This window comes from Ostrinia nubilalis, chromosome 13 (assembly GCF_963855985.1).
Source record: "Ostrinia nubilalis chromosome 13, ilOstNubi1.1, whole genome shotgun sequence".
NCBI classification, from domain to species: domain Eukaryota; kingdom Metazoa; phylum Arthropoda; class Insecta; order Lepidoptera; family Crambidae; genus Ostrinia; species Ostrinia nubilalis.
In genome coordinates this window covers 13,558,739-13,580,534 of record NC_087100.1, presented here as the reverse complement: position 1 = coordinate 13,580,534, position 21,796 = coordinate 13,558,739, and the positions used below count along the sequence as shown (strand labels likewise).

At 37.3% G+C, this 21,796-nt stretch overlaps 1 protein-coding gene across 1 annotated transcript in view; it reads right to left on the bottom strand.

Annotated features, from left to right (window-relative positions):
- LOC135077720 (beta-1,3-glucan-binding protein-like) overlaps nucleotides 1-21,796 on the bottom strand; it is a 48,931-nt gene that overhangs the window by 2,348 nt on the left and 24,787 nt on the right. Inside the window, exons 4-7 of the mRNA XM_063972291.1 lie at nucleotides 17,877-18,028; nucleotides 14,054-14,208; nucleotides 11,715-11,839; nucleotides 1,744-1,867 (exon numbers count right to left, since the gene is read on the bottom strand). Of these exons, the coding sequence (XP_063828361.1) occupies nucleotides 1,744-1,867; nucleotides 11,715-11,839; nucleotides 14,054-14,208; nucleotides 17,877-18,028 (556 nt within the window). The remainder of the gene's footprint in view (nucleotides 1-1,743; nucleotides 1,868-11,714; nucleotides 11,840-14,053; nucleotides 14,209-17,876; nucleotides 18,029-21,796) is intronic.

Sequence of the window (21,796 nt, the reverse complement as noted above, 5' to 3'; positions counted from 1 at the left end):
CTGCATCCTACCTGCCTTGTTATGCATAGAAAAAACTTCGTGATATGCAATAGATACTGGGCAGAAGAAGCTTGGAGAACAAACTATTTACAAATGCATCCTAAGACCCATGTAGACATATTATGGCATCCACCCAGCCTAGCAAATGTAGAAATAATTTAACGTTTTCAAAATAAAGTATTAAAAATCTTGAGCTGTGCACCTTGGTTTACAAAGTCCACTGAAGTGATACCAAACGTAAAAGAGGAAATCTATTTGCTGCATCCCTTCTAAATTCTGAAAACTCTACATTCAGGCTCAGGAGAAAGCGCATAGCATCAATCTGAAAACGTATTGTAAAAGAATCGAGGTGACAAATCATGGGATGTGCAGAGCTGGTGGAACTGTCATTATTACAAATTCAATCCAATCTGATAATGGCTGATGGCTGATCGCAGATAGATTAAAAAGAGGAAAAAAACATTAATATCATTAATTAATTTTTCGAATTTGTGAGAAAATTTGAGATCCATTATCTCTATCCATCGTTTGTACCACATTTAAAGCAAATAAATGATGATTCAGATTCTGATTCAGCTAAATGCTCTCATTTGAAATGTGACACGTAGCCCCTTCTTGCTGAAACTAAGTGTTCCTGTTATAGCCTCGATTCTTGCAGTATACTGAAAATATCTTGATTCAATAAATAATAGTAATTAGTGTTTTTCTTTTTAAAAAGGGTTACTAAGAGTACCTACAGCGTTTTTTATGACGCTATATATTTGTGTACAAATTTATCAATGCAAGATGTTGTTTTTTTGTTATTTTACATATCTTTTCTAATTACCGTTAGATTAAGTATTAGCCTTATCTAATTACCGTGACCATAAAATTTTTAGGACTCATTTACGCGGAAACCGCTTTAAATAATTGGACGCCTTTACGATTGTTAAATTCGTACTTTTCAGCTGTTTTATATTTAAATGCGTTGAGTCAATTAAGCCAAATTTCAAAATTAATATGGTAATTAGGCTGAGAACGCATAATCGTGAGAATGACCGTTATGTATCTAGCTAGCTGTGCCCGCGACTTCGTACACGTGAAAACCCGTTTTCGCAACATTTTTCATTCTTGCTCTGCTCCTATTGATCGTAGCGTGATGTTGTATAGCCTATAGCTTCCTCGATAAATGGGCTATCTAACACTGAAAGAATTTTTCAAATCGAACCAGTAGTTCCAGAGATTAGCGCGTTCAAGTAAACAAACAAACTCTTCAGCTTTATAATATTAGTATACATAGATAGGACCTTCAAAGACCTTTTTTTACCCAGGAAAATGGCCTATCCATACCATACATATTCCATACCATATATGTGGAGCTCGAACCCACTAAAACCTGGGGTGTTCCCTCTGCCGTATAGTGGTGAGCGCATTGGGTACTAGAAACGACTACAAGGCGCTTTCCGCGGACGTCCCGCCCTACACGGCGGAACCCACCACGCCCCCACTTAATGGCGGACACCTTCAAAGACCTGTCTATGCTGTACTTCAAAAAAAAAATACACGCCAGATTATTAAATACTTTTACCCTATCAAAGATCCAGGCTAGGAGCTTCTTCGTTGTGGATAAATTAATTTATTATCTTTTTTTTTTTGAGACCGTCAACTTTCTTCTGGGATATTTTAATTGGGTTTATTGGTTATCATGAGATCACATATTTTTAGATTAATAGGCAGTATAGCGTGGTATAGCTTTGTACTTACCGGGCAACCATGTAATGGAGTATTCGTGGAAATCGTCCCCCCACATTTTTCCATTGGTCAGCACTTTATTTGTGAGCAGTTGCCCACGACACTGGAAGTCCATCACTGGTCCTCCGTATAAAATCTGCCAAAACATAAACATTTCATATTAATCATTGAGGAAGACTTACAAAATTAATAAGTGGTGTGATTAGGTACCTACAATGTTTAAAAGGGGATGATAAACTTGAAAAAGAAGAAACTTCATAAAATTTGTTTTTTAAGTTAAAGTCAAAGTCAAAGTTTCTTTATTTGTATAGACTATTAAATAGTTCTTACAAATCGTCAAATATTTTGCTCTTAAGGAGCCTCTACATGTCTCATAATCTTTTTACCCTACCAGCGCTTCGAGACCAACATTTGGCTAGTGCTGAGAAGAAGCGCCGCAACAAACTCAGTCAAAAATATCCAAGCTCCACACACATATCAAAACAAATAGAAATAGACTGTAGACCGCAAACTGCAAGTCACCACGGTTTCTTTGGTGTACCTTAATGCCTGGATGCGGACAGCGCAGGACCGCTCATTATGGAAAACCTTGGGGGAGGCCTTTGTCCAGCAGTGGACGTCATTTGGCTGAAACGACGACCTTAATGCCAGGCCCATGCCTGTCTGGAGCGAGCCACAGTTTGGGGCGGAGCCGCGAAAGAATGTCTAGGCCTCAGATCATAGAAAGAGAATAGATATGAAGTCGCGCGTAACTACAACGAGAACCAGTGTCCCCACATTTCCCCCACCACAGCTCCCACACACACATTCAACTGTGTAAAAACAAAGCGACTGAGAGTCTACGACAACATGTGCAACCGGCTTAAAAGTGCTGTGATTGGCCAGAAGGCGTGCCTTATGGCCAATCAATGGCCGCGTGACGTGACGCACACTTTGAAAACTAGTGAGAGAACAAAGATAAAATCAAGTCGACCATATATCGATACTTTAAATCGCTAGGGGCAAGGCTCGAAACTGGTTTCACAAAATGATTATGTATGAAAACCTTTTTATTATTATACGTTATTATTAACTACTATCACGCATTTACTTTTTAACCGCTTGAGTCCCAGACGGCATTAATTAATGTCATAACAATTGATTATCTATTGTATCTAGATTCGCGGGCCTTGAAGGATTATTTTCCTCTTGCCTCTCGGCTGTTGTGTCGGTCGGACGTGTCGAGGTGCGTCCTCGAGCAAGTTAAATATTTTGGGCCTGCGCCCTCGGGCTTCGCCTCCAAGTCTCGAGTCTCCGGAGCCCCCTCGCGTCGCGATTGTTGAGCGGACAAATTTTTGTGTTCTCCGTGGGATTCGAACTCGGTGCTTGCCGACGGCTGATTCCGAGCTTGAACCAAACGCGCCAAGCGAACAGTGAGCGGCCGCGACGTAATTTGCAACCACAAGCTGCCCAGTGCTACGAGTGCCAGATACAAACATCGTGTTTTGCTACGGATGCTACGAAGACGCTACGAACAGTATCTGCGAGTTCTGCTACGGGACCGTTACTCACAGTGACTACGTGTGACTGCGCACCGCCTTATCTTTGCTACTCGAATTCTATACATCAGTGTCGTAAGAAAAAATAAAAAATGCCTCTAAAACGGACCCCCCCAAAGTCTCCGGGAGCAAAACAACACAAACAGAAAAAGCCAGCTTCACCAGAAGCCTGCGTATCTACCGACGCCACTTACTCATCCCCCTTGCCACAAGTGAGTACCGACGGCAACAACGCCTCACCACTGAAGAAGCAAAACAAGAAGCTTACTACACAAACCGCCCCAACTGGCTGTGGGCTGCCAAAAAACAGTTCAGATGGGAAATTAACACACTTTGGCTCAGAAGCGAACTTGTCTAAACCAGGTAATACCTTACACAATATAACTACGCGCAACGTTAGCAAGCGTTTGCGTAGAGATAGCGATAATGGTACCTCCGTGTCCTCGCCCATAGGGGATGTTTCGATAGAACGCATGATTGCAGCGCAAAACACAAAACTCGATGCCATCATGGAATTTATGCAAAATGTGAACACTCAAATGAATGAAGTGCAGGACTCACTAGAGTTTATGTCTCACAAATACGATGAACTTCTTGGTCGGTTCAACTCTATGGAACAGGAGAGAAGAGAGGAGAAAAAGTACATCGAAACTCTGGAAAAGAAAATTGAATATTTAGAAAAAAATGATAGAATAACTGACATTGAAATTAAAAACATACCGCCTAGCAATACAGAAAATAAATCTGATCTCTTAAATATACTAAAAAAAACGGGTGCTATCATCAATGTAAACATAGAACAGCATGATATTAGAAACATATACAGAGTGTCCACTGCTGTGCCCAACAACAAACCAATTATTGTTGAATTCAATAATATTTTCAAAAAAGACGAAGTACTGAAATCAGTTAGATCATTCAATGGGAGACACCCCAGTAATAAATTAAGCACATCCCATCTATCGCTGCAAGGACCGTTGAAGCCTGTATTTATCACGGAGAGTCTGACATTCAAAACCAAAAAATTTTATGCTGTTGCACGAGACTTTGCCAAGTCCCATAAATACAAATATTGCTGGACATCGCGTGGCACAGTCTACCTACGCTTAAACGACGGAACTCAAGCACACCGCATCAACTCAGAATCAGACCTCGACAAAATTAAACCATGACTATGTAAACAGTGTACTATCATAGTTTGTACTTTCTTGTTTTATTATTTGCTTTTTTCATTGTTCATTCATTTAACTCGCATTATATCCATTGTTTTAAAAGGAGTAGGATGTTATTTTGTTTTTAAAAATAGATGTTTAATCACTATACATTTCAAATATCCATACGTAATAAAAAATGCACTCACACAATCACTTATCACACACAAAAACAAATACACATATCAAATCAACATAGTTACATTAAATTACATACATATTGAACTAGTAAAATCTATTAATAGTTCTGGAAATTTACTAAACCATTTGCATCTGCTAACTACAGGTCATAATGGAAATTTCATGTCGCACAACTCAGGTTTCTTATACTATATTGTTGCCAACTTTAACACATTACAGCACAGTCTTATTTCTCTAACCAAACATGGAAACACAACGCAAAAGCATTGATGTTGAGATAGAACAATTAGGTCAAATACCATGTACATACGCAGATTCTCCTGTGTCGGCTAGAACAATTTTAAGCACGGATTGTGTGGATTCTATGTTTATCTTGTCAGTCAACATTAGAAGTATATTCTGCAATCTCGACAGGTTTTTGATATTCATGAAAGAGTTGGATCTCCCCATTGACGTTGTTGTGTTATCGGAGTGTTGGATAAATTCTAACGTCCCAGTGCCTGTTGTAGACGGATACAACTCCTTTGTTAGTCAACGTACATTCAATCAGAATGATGGTGTCGTAGTATACATCAAAAATAATATTGAAGTCACCTGCACAGAGATTGCGATTTGCGATGGGAATTGTTTGTTGCTCAATTTTCATAACGAAACATCTGTTATATGTACCTATCGGCCACCATCCTTCAAAAACCCTTCACGTTACATTAACTCATTGAACCATCTATTGGAAACCATCACTACTAGGAACATAATTCTCACAGGTGATGTGAACATCAACATCTTGTCAGAACACCTAAACAGCGCAGCAAGTGATTACTTAAATACCATGGCTTATCATGGTCTTAAACAAGGTATAAATAGGCCAACAAGACTAAATGCATGCTTAGACCACTTTATGGTAAAAACATCATTGTTCTGCCAGACATTGGTTTTTGACGAGTTCACGGACCACTCGCCAATTTTACTAAATATTTATAAATCCATTATTAGGAAAATTTCGAAACCACTAACTGTAAATAAAATTGACTATGAAAATGTTAAGAAAGATTTTTTGGACTTAAACTGGAACTACTTTTATTGTTTGACGGATGTAAATCTAGCTACTGAGTATCTAATCAATAATATCAAGAACATAATAAATAAAAACACAAAAACCACAAAGATACCAAACAAAATGAAACCATTGAAACCTTGGATAACATTTGGAATAGTAAAATCAATTCGGAATCGGGACAAATTACTTAAAAAATTTAAAAAAACGCCTAATGATCTAAATTTAGAAATAGAATATAAAAATTATAGAAATACATGTAATAAATTAATAAAATATGCCAAAAGAAATTATTATAAGAACAAATTAGAAAAATCGGTTGGGAGCAATAAGGAGACCTGGAAAATCATCAAAGAACTATGCAACATGACAAAAATTAAGGAATCGGAGTCAAATCTACTCACCTTGGATGATAATCCAGAAACGTCACTAGATAAAGTTAATCAATATTTTACGAATGTGGGCAGTGATCTCGCCAATCAAACACTGCACAAACTAGGGCTGACGGAATCAGACTTAATAAACAAAATAAAGACTACAACTGCACCTGTGCACTCAATGTCGTTCCTACCAACGGACCCCCTTGAGGTCGCCAATATAATAGCAAAACTCGATTCCAATAGTGCTGGCGGAGGTGACAAGATTGCTGTTCGTGTTTTGAAGATGATTAAGGAACTAATAGTGGCACCAATTGCTTTCATTTGTAACTTGAGTTTCACGACAGGTGTTTTTCCTACCTCTTTTAAAACTGCCATTGTTTGTCCCATACATAAGGCTGGAGACCGGAAGAACCCATCAAACTATAGGCCAATATCACTTCTATCGACCATGTCAAAGATATTGGAGAAACTCGTCAACCGCAGACTGGTCAGCTACCTGAATAAGGCAGATCTGCTTTCAGAAAACCAGTACGGATTTCGTGCTGGCAGATCGACGGAGGATGCTGTGCTCAAACTGACCTCTCTGATTACCAAGTACCTAGACGAGGGTGATTGCTGCGTTGGAGTATTTTTGGATCTCCAGAAAGCCTTCGACACAGTTTCTATCCCGATATTACTCGCACGGCTAGAGAGTTCAGGTGTTAGGGGCATAGTACACTCTTGGTTCTCGGACTATCTGACAGGTCGACGTCAAATCGTGAGAGTGGATGAGTATCACAGCAAGTCTGCTCCATGCAACTACGGTGTCCCGCAAGGCAGTACACTCGGTCCAACACTATTTTTAATTTACATAAATAGTTTATGTGATCTGAGTGTTCCTGGGGCTGACACCATCATGTTTGCAGACGACACTGTGGTTTTATTCCATAGTAAAAAATGGGAAGAGGCGAAGCATATAGCAGAAACAGGACTAAGTCATTATAACAGCCTGGTTAGAGCACAATCTTCTAACAATTAACTCCCAAAAAACCAAATTCCTCTGTTTTAGCAAGACAAAAGCCAAAAGTCCAGACAACAATTTATGCCTAACGTTACACACATTCCCCTGCAACCAGAACATACAATCACCCTGTCATTGTCCTACTCTCTCCCGCATTCAGACAATCAAATATCTGGGTGTTACTGTCGATGACAACCTCCAATGGAAGCAACATCTAAATGTAGTCTCCGCTAAGGCGCGCAAACTCATATTTGCATTCAGACAGTTACGTATTGCAGCAGATCACGATCTTCTTGTCTCAACTTACAAAGCTCTTTGTCAATGCATCCTTACTTACTGTCTATGTGTTTGGGGTAACGCGGCGAAGACTCATATGATTCTGCTGGAAAGAGCTCAAAGAGCCGTTCTCAAAGTTGCACTAGGTCTTCCTTATCGGTTCCCAACAGAGCATCTGTATCAGCAAGCTAGGGTTCTCCCAGTCCGTAAATTATACATACTATTAACCTTATGTAGATTCCACAACAAAATAGTCCCATATACAACATTAGACAAAAGGAGAGTCCCTAGGTTCACTATTCCCATAACACACTCAGGACTCATGAAACGGCATTTTTCACACATGGCCCCTAGACTGTACAACAAAATACTTGCAACAAGTAAAGACATCACACAACTTGTTTCGGTAACGTTTAAAAAACTTATTATAAAATGGATGGAACAATATACGTACGACACTTTAGAAATGTTAATCCAGACAATTACTAGTTTCTCTTAGCACACTTATTCACTTACACACAAAATCACACTTACACACAAAATCACACTCACACTATCATACACACATTTTTGTTTTGTTTTTCTATTTAAATTATTTTTTAAATTAAAAGATAATCTAAACACTAAATTTTAGTCTTATGTTTTTTTGAGGAGGAGCCTGACTCTCGTTACACAGGTTAACCTTATACGAGAGCGGCACATATCTTGTAATTGTAAAGTGTTTATTTAAGGCCGGGTAGCAGAGAAAATGGCGAAAATGAGGTTTTCATTTTTCATTTTTGAGGTACTAAACAGTAAAATTAAAGGCTAAGATTTTTATTGGGCATAGTTGAGGATATTTTCTAGGGCTATTAACGGATGGAAACACGATTTAATGAAGTTGACTCGATAGAATAAATTCCCAAAGTTACCTCTATTCGTTTTCTATTTATGGTTTTATTTTTAAAATAAGCGATTTGAGATTCTAAATCTTTTACTAAACTAAAGTTCAGAAATAACTTGAGGGCTTTTAACGGATGAAATTTTTATATTGCGTCTTATTTAGTTACTATGTTAAAAAATGTGGAAAAAATCGTCTATGACGGCTTGGACAATCTCAATCAGTCGCGCGGTGGCGCTTACGGAGGACGGACGCGTGTCAGTTTTTTGGCCGTGACAGTTCGCGATTTGTCAATATTTTTGACAATGATGACTTTGATGAGTCACAGTATAATAATATCAGTGTTACTGGAGAAAGCTTAAATTCAATTCAATTTTGTCTACCTATTGAAATTTAAATCGTTCGCATCCTTTTAAACGAAGACTCTACTCATGATACATAGTACATTCCTCAAATATGAGACAAAACCAATGAGTTAAAATTACATTTTAATAGGACCTACATACAATCGTCTTACATTCTTTAGAAGAGCACACTGACACAAATAAATAATAAAAAATACTGTCTAAGGTCTGTAGCTAAAGGTCTACGCTGCAAGATGGAAGAATCTTCTAACCAAAAAGATGGCAGATGCAGCAGATGTCAACGGATTTAAAACTGGAGTTGATGTGACTCCTTGCAGACTTGAGTGTCTAGAGCGTACCTTCCTCCACTATGCGTAAAAGTTTTCCAAAAATACTGTCTGAGGTCTGTAATAAAAGTCTAAACTGCAAGATAGAAGAATCTTTTAGCCAAAAACATGGTAGATGCAGCATATATCAACGGATTTAAGACTGGACTGGCACCACCTTGCAATGTCATCCTCTCATTGTTATCTGTAATGTAAATTATTTTTAAAATGTATTTAAAAAATAAAATGTTCGTTTTATTATTTCAATAATCTGACCTCTCAACTCAACTACACTACACAAACACCTTTGTTCGCAACTGTACTGACGAAACCTCGATATTATACCGTTCATTTAAGATGGCAAGCCTTATGTATGGAACGGTCACTTTTTTGTAACCTTTATAATTTGGTCGGCTTATAGAAGAATTCCGGGTATTTTTTTGCAGTTCGATAACTTTCTTATAAGTCGTAATATAAAGCTGAAATTAACAGGATAGCTTATTCAAGGAACATTTTAATTTGTCCATTGTATGCCATGTTCCCTTGTTATAAGGGAATCGCGTATTCGGCCACGAAAGTAAGACTGTTAAAATAAATTATATTTCTTGAAATCTCTCTTTTGCGCAAAGCCACATCATTTATATTTACTGTGGTTATAAAGGTGTACCAAGGGTACATGCTACACCTTTTTATTCGATTGTAAGAGTACTGGTTTACTCACAAATCCGTTTTATCTGATTTTCTGAAATCTTTTAATTACACTGGTGTTTATCATTCAAATCAATAATATCACTCATGTTTGAACTAATTTGGACATATCAAGGTCTATCATTGGTATTTTTTTCAAACTTCTGAGTTGAGCCATTTACGAGATCTGGGACATCACAAAACATTACCCTAGCAAAATTCTAAATAACTTGAGAACCGGAACAAATTTTGCTATTCGTGGACAAATTACTACGCAACAAGAGCTATCTATCCATGTATTTGGTTCCGGGATAGAACGACTTTAAAAAAAAAAAATTGCCAGGGTGTTGTTTGAAACGTTATCCCAGCAAAATCTGTTTTTTCCTAATAACTTTAAAACTATAATTTTGCTATTAGTGGACAAATTTCTGCTCACGATGGACTAATTATCTGCTATACTCTCGACTCTCTAAAGCACAACATTTATAAACATTTTGCTGCGGTAATGCACTCCAGGTAACCGTGTGTGATGCTCATTGCTCATAGTGATTTTCGATACAGAGCCCCGTACATACGTTATACATAAATTATGGAAAGAAAACACCCAGACCAATACAAACAAATATGTATGCAATTTTAGTATGATATTTTTATTTATTAATAAACAAAAAGACTGAACAAAATTGATGCGTGTACTGATTAATATAATTAACTGCATGCAAAGCTTTGTGAATTGCAACAACTATAATTTATTATCCAAGCTCTAAATAATCGCTACTACGAGTAACTGATCATAAAATGTTTTTCCAATCGCTCAAGCTCCCGAGGATGTACCGATAGGTCGGGTGACGTAATCTTGAAATTCTTTTAGCTGGCGCGGAACTTTTTGAACCGTGTTTACTTTGGCAGTTATATTCTATATTTATTCGATTCTAAAATATATTCCCAAAAATTTTGAAAGTTGTTTTAATTTGTATCACTTGGATATTATTTGTATTAGAAAGTGCTGTGAGTGTGACGCTTGAACGGAAGGAAGTCAACCTAACCTAACCAACTGCGTATTTCTAAACTGCGTATTTCTATACTGTGTAGCCGCGAGAGCTCTTTGGCGCGCTGTCTTCGGCGAAGTATTGCGCGCGCAGATTTTGACAGCGCGAAATACCTACTTTAACAGAAATACCAAGCCTTAATAAAAGTATTTTCATTTCATTTTCATTTTCATTTTCAATTATGGCGATCTGCGTACCGCATATGTTTATCAAAAATAATGCCTATATTAGGCTTTCAACTAGCTCATAAAGTAATTACATAGTTGACAGTTACTAATTACTTCTACTGTTATTATTTTTTTTGTAAAATCTTATAATCGCAAGTAACACATAATTTTTTTATTTAAAATTACAAAATAGAAAATTATAATTTACTTCTATTTATCGATAATAGGAAACCGCATTAGAACACGAGCACGGCACTATGTTACGACCGGCACATGCGACCGTACTGTGTATTTTCACACGACAGTGGATATCGGAAGAAATTAAATACATCGCGCAGTAGTTGAGCATGACATAAAGTGGTTGCTAACTAAATCGTCAATGTACAAGTGTGTTAGAATTTTTATCACCACTGATTTCGATATCGCAGTAACTGTTACGGCACTGAATTCGTTCGTAAAAATGTTAAGTTTTTTTTATTTATAACCAAAATACCAATGGATTTGCAATACTTACATGTAGTAAATGACTCCATTGTTCCTGTAGTTCTTCGTTTCACTTGTTTTATTGCACGTAACGACGCATTATCCAAAAAATTCGGAGAACATTTCCTTAGTACGACTGAATCGCGACTAACCTAGCTACGCGGCCGATGTTCGTTTCTGGGCATATCGCGGAGACACGCGCCACGCCCCCGTTTCACATCTATTCCCTTCTATGATCTGAGGTCTAGGCCGTCTAGCCCGGACAATAATAAATAAGTCGCAGTTCCGTCCCAAAGACTTTGGAAGGACACCGTCAGATTTTAGTGAGTACCCTGCTCATCTGGCAGGGAGAGCCTCACAACACCCACTGTTTCCCCCACAGGTGGGACATGCAATTTCATGCATTGTGGAAAATTTTTTTTGGAAAGAAGCACTAAGTATAGTTACCTTGTTCCCATACTCATCAGATCCCGCTCGTAAGTCAGCGTTACCGCGGGCTGAAGCTATCTTGATCACTCCTGAAGCGAAATGCGAACTGCCGTACTTCTTTAGAAACGGCTCTAGAAATAATTCTGTAATAAAAAATACGTACTTATCCTACTAACTAAAGTGACTGACATAGCCAACAGAATCGCCGAAATCAAGAGGCGGTGGGCGGGGCACTTAGCTTGCAGAGCTGATGGTCGCTGGGGCAGAAAAGTTATCGAGTGGGACCATGAGCCGGAAGACGTAGTGGGGGCAGGCTTCCCACTAGGTGGACTGACGATCAGCGGGATATTCCGTCATTCGAACGAAAGGCTACTTACTCCCTAATTGTTACTATGTGTATTCTTGGCGTTAGTTATTTACAAAACAATTAGACTAATTTTATTAGAGGATCCAAAAACAATTAGACATAGCCCAACGGATAGTCATAGTCATAGTCATTTATTCCATAAACAATAACATTATCGTATTGGAAATATTACAAAAAACATGAAAAATTAAAAAACATCAACCGATATAAAATCACAAATTATACAACACAGCATAAAACTTTAAGGAAGCATTTAACAAAATGAGATCTTTACTTTTTATCATTTAAATAATCCTCTATACAATAATAACATTTCTTCAATAACAAAGACTTAAGCTTATATCTAAATTTATTAAAATTATAAATAGTTTTAAACTCTACAGGCAAGGCATTAAATAACTTAATTGCTTGGTATCTTACACAGTGACTAGCGATATTTAATTTAGGTACTATAGCAATTTGTAAGTTTTTTTTGCGTGTGAGTTCTCTCTGTGTTCTGTCTTCATTTGACTCAAACTTGTACAAGTGTTTTATTAGATAGGTTAACAAGGTAAAAATATACAATGACGGGACAGTTAAAATACCTAACGTTGCAAAATGTGGTTTACATGACTCTATTTGAGGAATGCGTTTCATGGTGCGGATAGCTCGCTTCTGTAACACGAATGCTGCTGAAATATTATATTTATAACTATTTCCCCAGAACATAATACTATACCGGAGTTTAGATTCAATGAGCGCAAAGTAAACCAATTTGAGCTGATCTAAAGTTATTTCATCTCGTAAAGTTCTTAAGGCATAGCATGCTGAGCTTATGCTAGATTCTAATGCTTCAATTTCCTTCTTCCAATTTAAATCTCTATCAATATGTATACCCAAAAACTTAACTGTTTCCACTGAATTAATTCCTAAGTTATTTACTAATGGTTCTAAAGAATCTTTATCTCTAGCATTAGTCCTGAATAGCAAAGCAAAAGTTTTGTTTTTATTTAACACAAGATTATTTTTAGCAAACCAATATACAAATTCATGAAAGGTATTTTGTATTTTAATATTAAGTTCTTGTACATTATTCGCAGAAACTACAGCATTAGTATCATCTGCATAGATAGTTAATTTAACATCTGGCTGATTTGCTTTCATGTAATCAGCCAGGTCATTCAAAAATACTACAAACAAAATAGGTCCCAATATTGAGCCCTGCGGAACCCCTCTTTTTATTGTTCTTAATTCCGATTTGTATGTAGTTTCCTCATTATTAACTATTTGTATAATTTCAACAAATTGCTTGCGATTTGATAGATAAGATTGAAATAGTTTTAAGTTTTTATCTCTAATTCCGTAGTGTTCTAATTTTTGAAGCAAAATTTCATGATCTATTGTATCAAAGGCGGAGCTTAGGTCCAAGAACAATCCTCCTACTTTCATAATTATTACTATTTAATTTAGCAACTACATCATCAATTAAGTTATTTATAGCATCTATAGTTCCTACACACGTCTGATATCCAAACTGCCTATCACTCAGTATGCCATTTTGTCGCAGATGTACCAACAGTCTTGACATTATTAGCTTTTCATAGATTTTTGACAAAATAGGTAACAAAGAGATAGGCCTATAATTTTTACAATCTAGTTTACTTCCTTTTTTATGTATCGGAAGAACTCTTGCTAACTTAAGTTCATTAGGAAACAAATTTTTTTTTCCAACAAGCTTGATTAGCAAGCTGAAGTGGCAATGGGCAGAGCACATAGTACGCAGAACTGACGGCCGATGGAGCAGCAAGGTTCTGGAGTGGAGGCCACGTACCGGAAAGCGCAGCGTAGGACACCCAGAAGGCCACCGACCTTATAAAGGTAGCAGGAAGGCGCTGGATGCAAGCCACCAACCGGCCATAGTGGAAATCATTGGGGGAGGCCTATGTTCAGCAGTGGACGTCCTATTTCTGAAATGATGATGATGATGATCTTGGGGGCGCTGTCACTGCACCTGGATATATCCAGTCGCCCTGAGGCAGCTTGGCGCGGATGGTGACGGTCCCGTAGGTGAAGGCCACGCTGCTGGTGAGACGGCCACTGGCTACAGGCGGTAGGATGTTGGCGCCCATCGCTTGCCGGTAGCACGCCTCGGCGCTGGCGGTGCAACTGCAATAGCAGATGGTTGTGAGACTTTTGAGTCACCAGCCGGGTTAGGATGACTAATGTGCGCCGTGATATACTATTATCGACGTTAAAATGTATGGGCAAAATCGATAAAATGGCTTGATAATTGCTTATCGCGGCGCGCATCCTAGGCCTACTGGATGGCATAGCTCTGTTACAGTCAAAACTTACAATCGTTCAAAACCACTTGTGGTTTTGACTGATGCCCATGGTCAATATTACCTACTTTTGACTGGTTGGTAAAACTTTAAATCGGGCGAAACCATTTTTGACAGATTTTTTGACTGAAAATATCAGTCAAAACTGATATTCAAGGATTTTCGCAGTCAAAAGTGGTTAATACTCGGTCACAATCTTCTTAATATTGTCACAACTAGCAGTAACTATATGCAATGCTTCGCTAAAGCATTGGCCTTTGAGACTTGTCAGATCTATTAGGCGTTCTTGTCAGATCTATTACTTAGTTTGTGGAGATTTTAACGTCAATTTACTAGATAGCTCATCATCATATTCTGTAAGACTACTTTCCCTTTTTCAGTCATTTAACTTGTCTAGTCAATTTAAGGAACCAACTAGAATTACGGAAACCACAGCTACTTGTCTAGATAATATTTTCTCTAGCTGTGTCCCTGACAATAAAGCTGTCATACACAATCTTACGTCAGATCACTGTGGTATTAAAGTAGAATTTATTTGTAATAATTTGAATAATAAAAGTAAAAAAAATGCCGTATGTAGACCTGTAACCATTAGTCGTCTAGAACGTTTTAAAAATAATCTTGAAAATAAATTGCATTTAGTCCCGTATGTGCACGGAGACCCAGATGCTCTTTACAATAACCTTTTCGAATGTATTAAAACCGAACATGACAAAGTTTTTACGGTAAAGCCATTAAAACCAAATACCAAATCAAAGTTTAGTGACTGGGCTACCAAGGGAATATACAAAAGTCGAAATACGTTATATGAACTTTATGGCATGAAAAAGTATAATAATAGTATATCATTTCTTGAGCATGTAAAAAAGTATTCAAAAATTTTTAAGAAAGTTTGCTTCATGGCTAAGTCTTTTTATATTCGGGACAAGATAGGGAACGCCAGTAATAAAATAAAAGAAACTTGGAATGTTATCAACCGAGAGACTGGTAAACTAAAACCAAAAGATAATGACTTTTCTCTCAAAGTTCACGATAATTTGATATCTGCAGATAAAGATGTAGCGGAAGCTTTTGACAAATTTTTTGGTAATATAGCTTCAGCAACAACTGCCAACTTAAAGTCATCTCCCTCCGAGGCCGAAGAAATATTGAAAACCCACGTGACACCCTGTAACTCGCACTTCTCTTTTAAACATATTACTCCATTAGATATCACTAAAACTTTTAATCTTTTAAACGTAAAGAGTACAACTGATATCTGGGGCATCTCTGTCAAGATAGTCAAACACATTATTGATATAATTTCCCCACAGTTAGCGATAATATTCAATAATTGCATAGAGAAGGGAATCTTCCCCGACCTCATGAAACATAGTAGACTAATGCCATTATTTAAGTCTGGTAGCAAAACCGACCCTGGCAATTATAGACCCATTTCTATCTTGCCCGCTCTGAGCAAGATTTTTGAAAAAATCATACAGGAGCAACTTATGATTCACTTTGGCTCTAATAAACTATTTCATAGTGAACAATATGGTTTCACCAAGGGTCGTTCCACCACCGATGCTGGGGTTGCACTACTTAAACATATCTTCGAGGCTTGGGAGAATTCTCAAAATGCACTAGGGGTCTTCTGTGATCTCTCAAAAGCTTTTGACTGCGTAGAACATCAAACGCTAATTCGCAAACTGCACTATTATGGGGTAAAGGACTCGGCTTTGGATTTAATACAATCCTATTTAAACTTTAGAGTTCAAAAAGTTGACATAAATGGTGTTTTGTCTTCTGGGTCACCTGTGAAAATGGGAGTTCCGCAGGGGTCCATTCTGGGTCCATTCTTGTTTCTTATATACATTAATGATCTACCATATTTTGTTAAGGACTCTTGCGGAATCGTGTTATTTGCTGATGACACATCTTTGATTTTTAATATCGACAGAAGTAAAAATAACTTTGACGATGTAAATAATGCACTAACAAGAGTTTTAAGTTGGTTCACTACAAATAATTTACAACTCAATGCAAAGAAAACAAAATGTATAAAATTCTCTTTGCCTAACGTAAAAACAGTTAGTACTCAAATAGAACTTAATAATAATGCAATCGATCTGGTAGACTCTACTGTATTTCTGGGAATTACCCTGGATTCAAAGCTCCAGTGGGGCCCCCATATAGAAACTCTGGCGGGAAAGCTCAGCTCAGCGGCTTTTGCAATAAAAAGAATACGGTCATTAACCGATGTTTCAACAGCTCGCTTAGTCTACTTTAGCTACTTTCATAGCCTAATGTCATATGGAATCATGCTATGGGGCAAAGCTGCAGATTTTGAAACAATATTTATTTTGCAAAAACGTGCGATAAGATACTTGTATAAAATGAAAGCAAGAGCATCCCTTAGAGAATTGTTTAAAGAAATTGGCATTCTCACGGCCGCTTCACAATACATCTTAAACTGTATTCTATTTATTCAAAAAAATATTACTGAATTCAAAAAGAAAAGTGATATTCACCAAATTAACACTAGAAATAAAAATAAATTGGCTATACCCGCTTTTAGACTTAATAAAGTGTTTGCCTCTTTTATGGGACAAGGTATCCATTTTTATAACAAAGTCCCTGATAAATATAAAGAGCTACCGTATAATAAATTTAAAGATATAGTTAAAGATCACATGCTTAAAAAAGCCTATTATACAACTCGAGATTTTCTTAATGATAAGTCATCCTGGGAGTAGGATTATGGTCCTCTCATGCTCGCACTAAAAAGAATTAAAATGAAAAGTAATGTATAAACTCATAATAATTTCTCAAATGTTATAGTGTCATGCTTCTCAATCTGGACTGTTACTTAGCTTTATTATTAGTTTTTTATTTTAAAGAGATAACTTGGAATTGTCATTCTCACTAAAATGTCTCTGGGGTGGTGGCGTAGTGAGGCGGGTCGTTACATTCCCTCTAATATGGTCGAGTGAAGCGATGGCTGGTTCACTCGTCATGTCTGTGAACAGGCGCTGCTTTCGGGGACTGGTCAATCCAAGTTATTCAAATTTATGTATGCGAGTCATTTCTACTAGTATCTTAATATGTAAGTCTAGATATTAGCACGTCACTACCTTGTTTAATATACCACGCAATCTTGTATACCCATTCTTATAAGATACACCATACAAGAATGCATGGTAAATTCAGTGAACTGCTCCTGAATCGAATGTACCTACTACTACTATTTCTATTTATTTATATTAACCGGCAGACAGTGGTGACTGAGTTTGTTGCGGCGCTTCTTCTCAGCACTTGCCAAATGTTGGTCTCGAAGCGCTGGTAGGGTAAAAAGATTATGAGACATGTAGAGGCTCCTTAAGAGCAAAATGACGATTTGTAAGAACTATTTATTAGTCCAAACAAATAAAGAAATTTTGACTTTGACTTTGACTTTGACGTTTCGTTTAAAGGACTGTAAGCATCTTTTATACAAACTATTTACTATCTTACCCACTGAATAAGTCCAGGCTTCCCGTGTAGATGGACTCATTGTTGAACCCTGGGAGAGTCTGCTGAAGTTTCGGCGTGATGTGCAGGAAGCCCCCGGATACTGACACGGGCCCGTTGGGCGACAACCTTTGGTATGAGACGAAGGGGAATTCCTGGTGAGATAATAAAAAATCTATACTGTTAATTATGAAAAATCTAAAACGTTACAATTACGGTATCGTTGTGGCCTTGTGGCCAATGAGATGCTGTCATAGTGACATTGACAATACGTCAATGTCACACGAGAATCAAACATCAGAATCAGGCCCGTCCGACTTTGTAGGCAGCGCCGTGGACTTTATTAGGTGGGCTGCTAAGTGTGTTCCCCGATCCAAAAAAAAATCTAATAAGGATTTTTCTCTAACGACAACTCTTTAGTCATTTGTAAAAAAAAATTGTCAGCGATTTGTCACATCTTTCAAATTTCAAAACTTTTATTTTGCGCGTTTGCAGATGTTTTCTGTGATTTTGATATTTTTTTATTTTATATTTTTCTTTATTCAGAAAACCAACCAATTATGAATTCGTGATAATCTTTATTTATTGTGATAAAATAACGTTCTACCATCCTGAAAACCAACCATTAATGAATTCGTGATAATCTTTATTTATTGTGATAAAATAACGTTTTACCATCCTGTTGGAGATTGTTGAAGGTTGAAGAGTGTGATTTTAGGTGTGATTGATCATTATTTTAGTGTTTAAGTTCGGAAGCTATATTTAGGGCTCGTTTAAGGAGACGCGGGGCATTGAGCCACAATTCAAACAAACGCTTGCAAAATAGCTTCTCCTTGAACGAGGCCTTAGTGTAAGTTTGGAGGCAGTGACTCTATTAGAGTTTTAGGTAGTTTAATTCACGAGACATACGGCTACTACAATGTCAAGCAAAAGTAAAGAAAATGTACGACGTTACCTAAAGTGTGGCTGCTCACGGGCTATGGATCCAGCCATAGCAATCTTTCGCTTTCCCAAACCCGGAAAAACCATTGAGTTATAATGTACTACGTACTAGAGAAGACATGTCAACTAGACTGTTTCTGGCACGCAAATAGGTCCATGGACCGAAATTCAATTAGTATGTGCTCAGCGGTTGCTGTGACAACACGCTTGAGTGCAGTTTTGTTTTTTGAAATATGCCATCCTATAGACGAAAATACTGTTCAAATAACTCCAGATACATATTAAGTAAAAATCAAGGAATGACTTTTTACCATTAAGTTGTACATTTATGCACTTTAAAACACTAATTTAATTTTAATTTGTTAATTACAAGGCGTCACCGCGGCGGCAGCCATTTTACGAAAATTTCAAAGAATAAAAATCGCAGACTTGACACTGACGCATAAATTAGTATACGAAAGGATGGTTAAATACAGCAATAAAAAGATTTTTTTAAAGATTATAAGCACTTTGTATTGCACAAATTACTAATAGTCCCGTCCAGCCCCTTGTGTTAAGCTAAATAAGCTTGGGTTACGGGTGGGCTCACACAATAGTCGTGCGGCATCATGGATCAAACTTGTTTGAATCTCACTGCTGTTGTTCGTATGCGACTGGTTAGTTAGTAAATCACCCTAATTATTGACACCTAGCTCACGAGATAGGCTAAAATTATAATAATTGTACAGTGTGTCTGGTCACCAGTGTCCGACCCGTTAGGGCGCAGTAATATGATCAATTTAATCGACAAATCCAGTATTAAAAAATTACAGCTATTTTATTTTTTTTAGTTTCTGAGTCCGGATGGATTCATTTAATTACCAAATCTACCGATGTACAGGACCTATGAGTATAAAAGTGATTCGTTCGACAGCTGAAAAAGTAAGCAATACGTTGTCATCAAAAGCTTCCATTTAAATTACTTAGAAACACCTGAACGTAAAAAAAATGATGCTTCTTTTTAGATTTTTCAATGTTACAAAAAACTAGAAAGTTTTACATTTTTAGATGCACTAAGTCATTACCTAAAAACTGATATACCTTGGCTTTAAATCAACTAGTCTAGGTGCTAGCTACATAGGAGATGCAGCGGTGAAAAGGAGAGGTGGGAATAGTCCCGTAACTTCTACCTCACTGCTATTATACGTGTACTCAACCACTTAGATAGTTAACAATAGAGACAATAAAATAACTGAAAGTTTCTGACTTTCAGTTATTTTATTGGTTCTGGAGTGAAGGCGTGGGTCATCCCTAGCTTTGTTCCTACCGTGACGAGTGGGAATTTTTCTAAAATCTCAAGACGGACTGACTGAAGATAGCAGGAAGACGCTGGGTGCAGGCCACTATCAACTGGGCGATGTGGAAATCATTAGAGGAGGCCTTTGTTCAGCAGTGGACGTCCAGTAGCTAAAATGATGATGACGATATTTCCTTACAGTATCCAATTCAATAGGCAGAAACTAAACGTAAACGAAGTGTCGCCTCTGTAATGGTATCATTATCTATAACTCATAATATTTCGTGCGCTGTTGGATGACAGTTTTAAACTAGAGATGGGTAATTTTTTTATCGAATTAGAAAATACCAGTTAACGATTCTCAAGGCGATTATCGATTACATTAGATTTTAATCGGGAAGAAAAATAATTAATGGCTTAAGCATCAGTATGAAGCCCATACGCACTTGTAGCACAAGTAACACGATTAGCCTCAGTCCCCTCAGTTGTGAATTCGGAATCGCCAGTTGTAATTTTAAAATCGCATCACAGAGTGAAGTAACTAACACCAAAAAACGGCAGAGCGAAGTGATTTCGAATGTTTCAACTGCTACGTTTTGTCACTTGTCTAGGAGGGCTAATTTTAGTCTAAGGGAGGGGAGCTTAGATTACATTACAGGAAACGCACAATATAATAAAAGAAAATAATGTAAGTAGCTGAACCTTTTTGCTATTGAGCACCATGAAAATTTAACACAATTTAGCCGATTTGTTTATTTTCACAATCGATTCACAAAGTCTATGATGAGGCGACCGCAGGAACGTCACTATTCGTGCAATCCTATCAATGAAGTACGACATTTTCTGGTGCAGATTTTATCGCCATAAATTATGAAACTTGATAGTCATGGATTTGACTGACAGCTGTCCGTCAAATTCCCGCCCCGCACCCCGCTCTGTACAGATTTTGTTCGCGATGTCTGTTCTATACGTAGTAATATTACTTCAATGGGAAAAACAAACATTTTACGGTATGTACCTGACACTTCGTAATATTCATACAAACTTACTTATGCTAGACCACTTTAGTATTATAAAACTGTAATTACAATTTCATTTCAGATGTGAATTATGGGCACAGTACCTACTGTTTCCCTGATGGGGAATGGTTTTCACCTGAGTTTCAGCTGAAATTGCACAATGGACATAAAGTTCTCTGTAGCAAACATTTCAATAAAACCTCATTTATTGACTACCCTACACTCGACAGCAAATAAATCGCACCACCCGCGACGCGAACTTTAAAGATTTTCTTTTGACACAATAATGGTGCCCCAACAACATTGGTGTTATTTGAAAGCCCAATAAATATCCTTAAAGAAAAACACATTTAATTTCTTAATAAATGATTAACATATACCATAAATGTGACTTGAAAAAAGACCTCACTTTGGGCTCACCTCTGGGATCAATTAGACCAAATTTTATGGTTATAAAACCAAATAATGATCACACGTGTCCTCTTTAACAGATGGATAGCGATTAATCCCAACTTAACAGTTTTATAGCCATAAAAGTTGGCTCAAGCGTAACTATCTATTTTTTGAAGAAGTGACTCTGGATTCTTCTAAAGAAACATTTTTGGGGTAAAAACCTTTCCTATAATGAAATGAAGTTTAGAACTAGGCTTTTGAATGGTACCAATATTGGTGTGAAGTGGGGATGC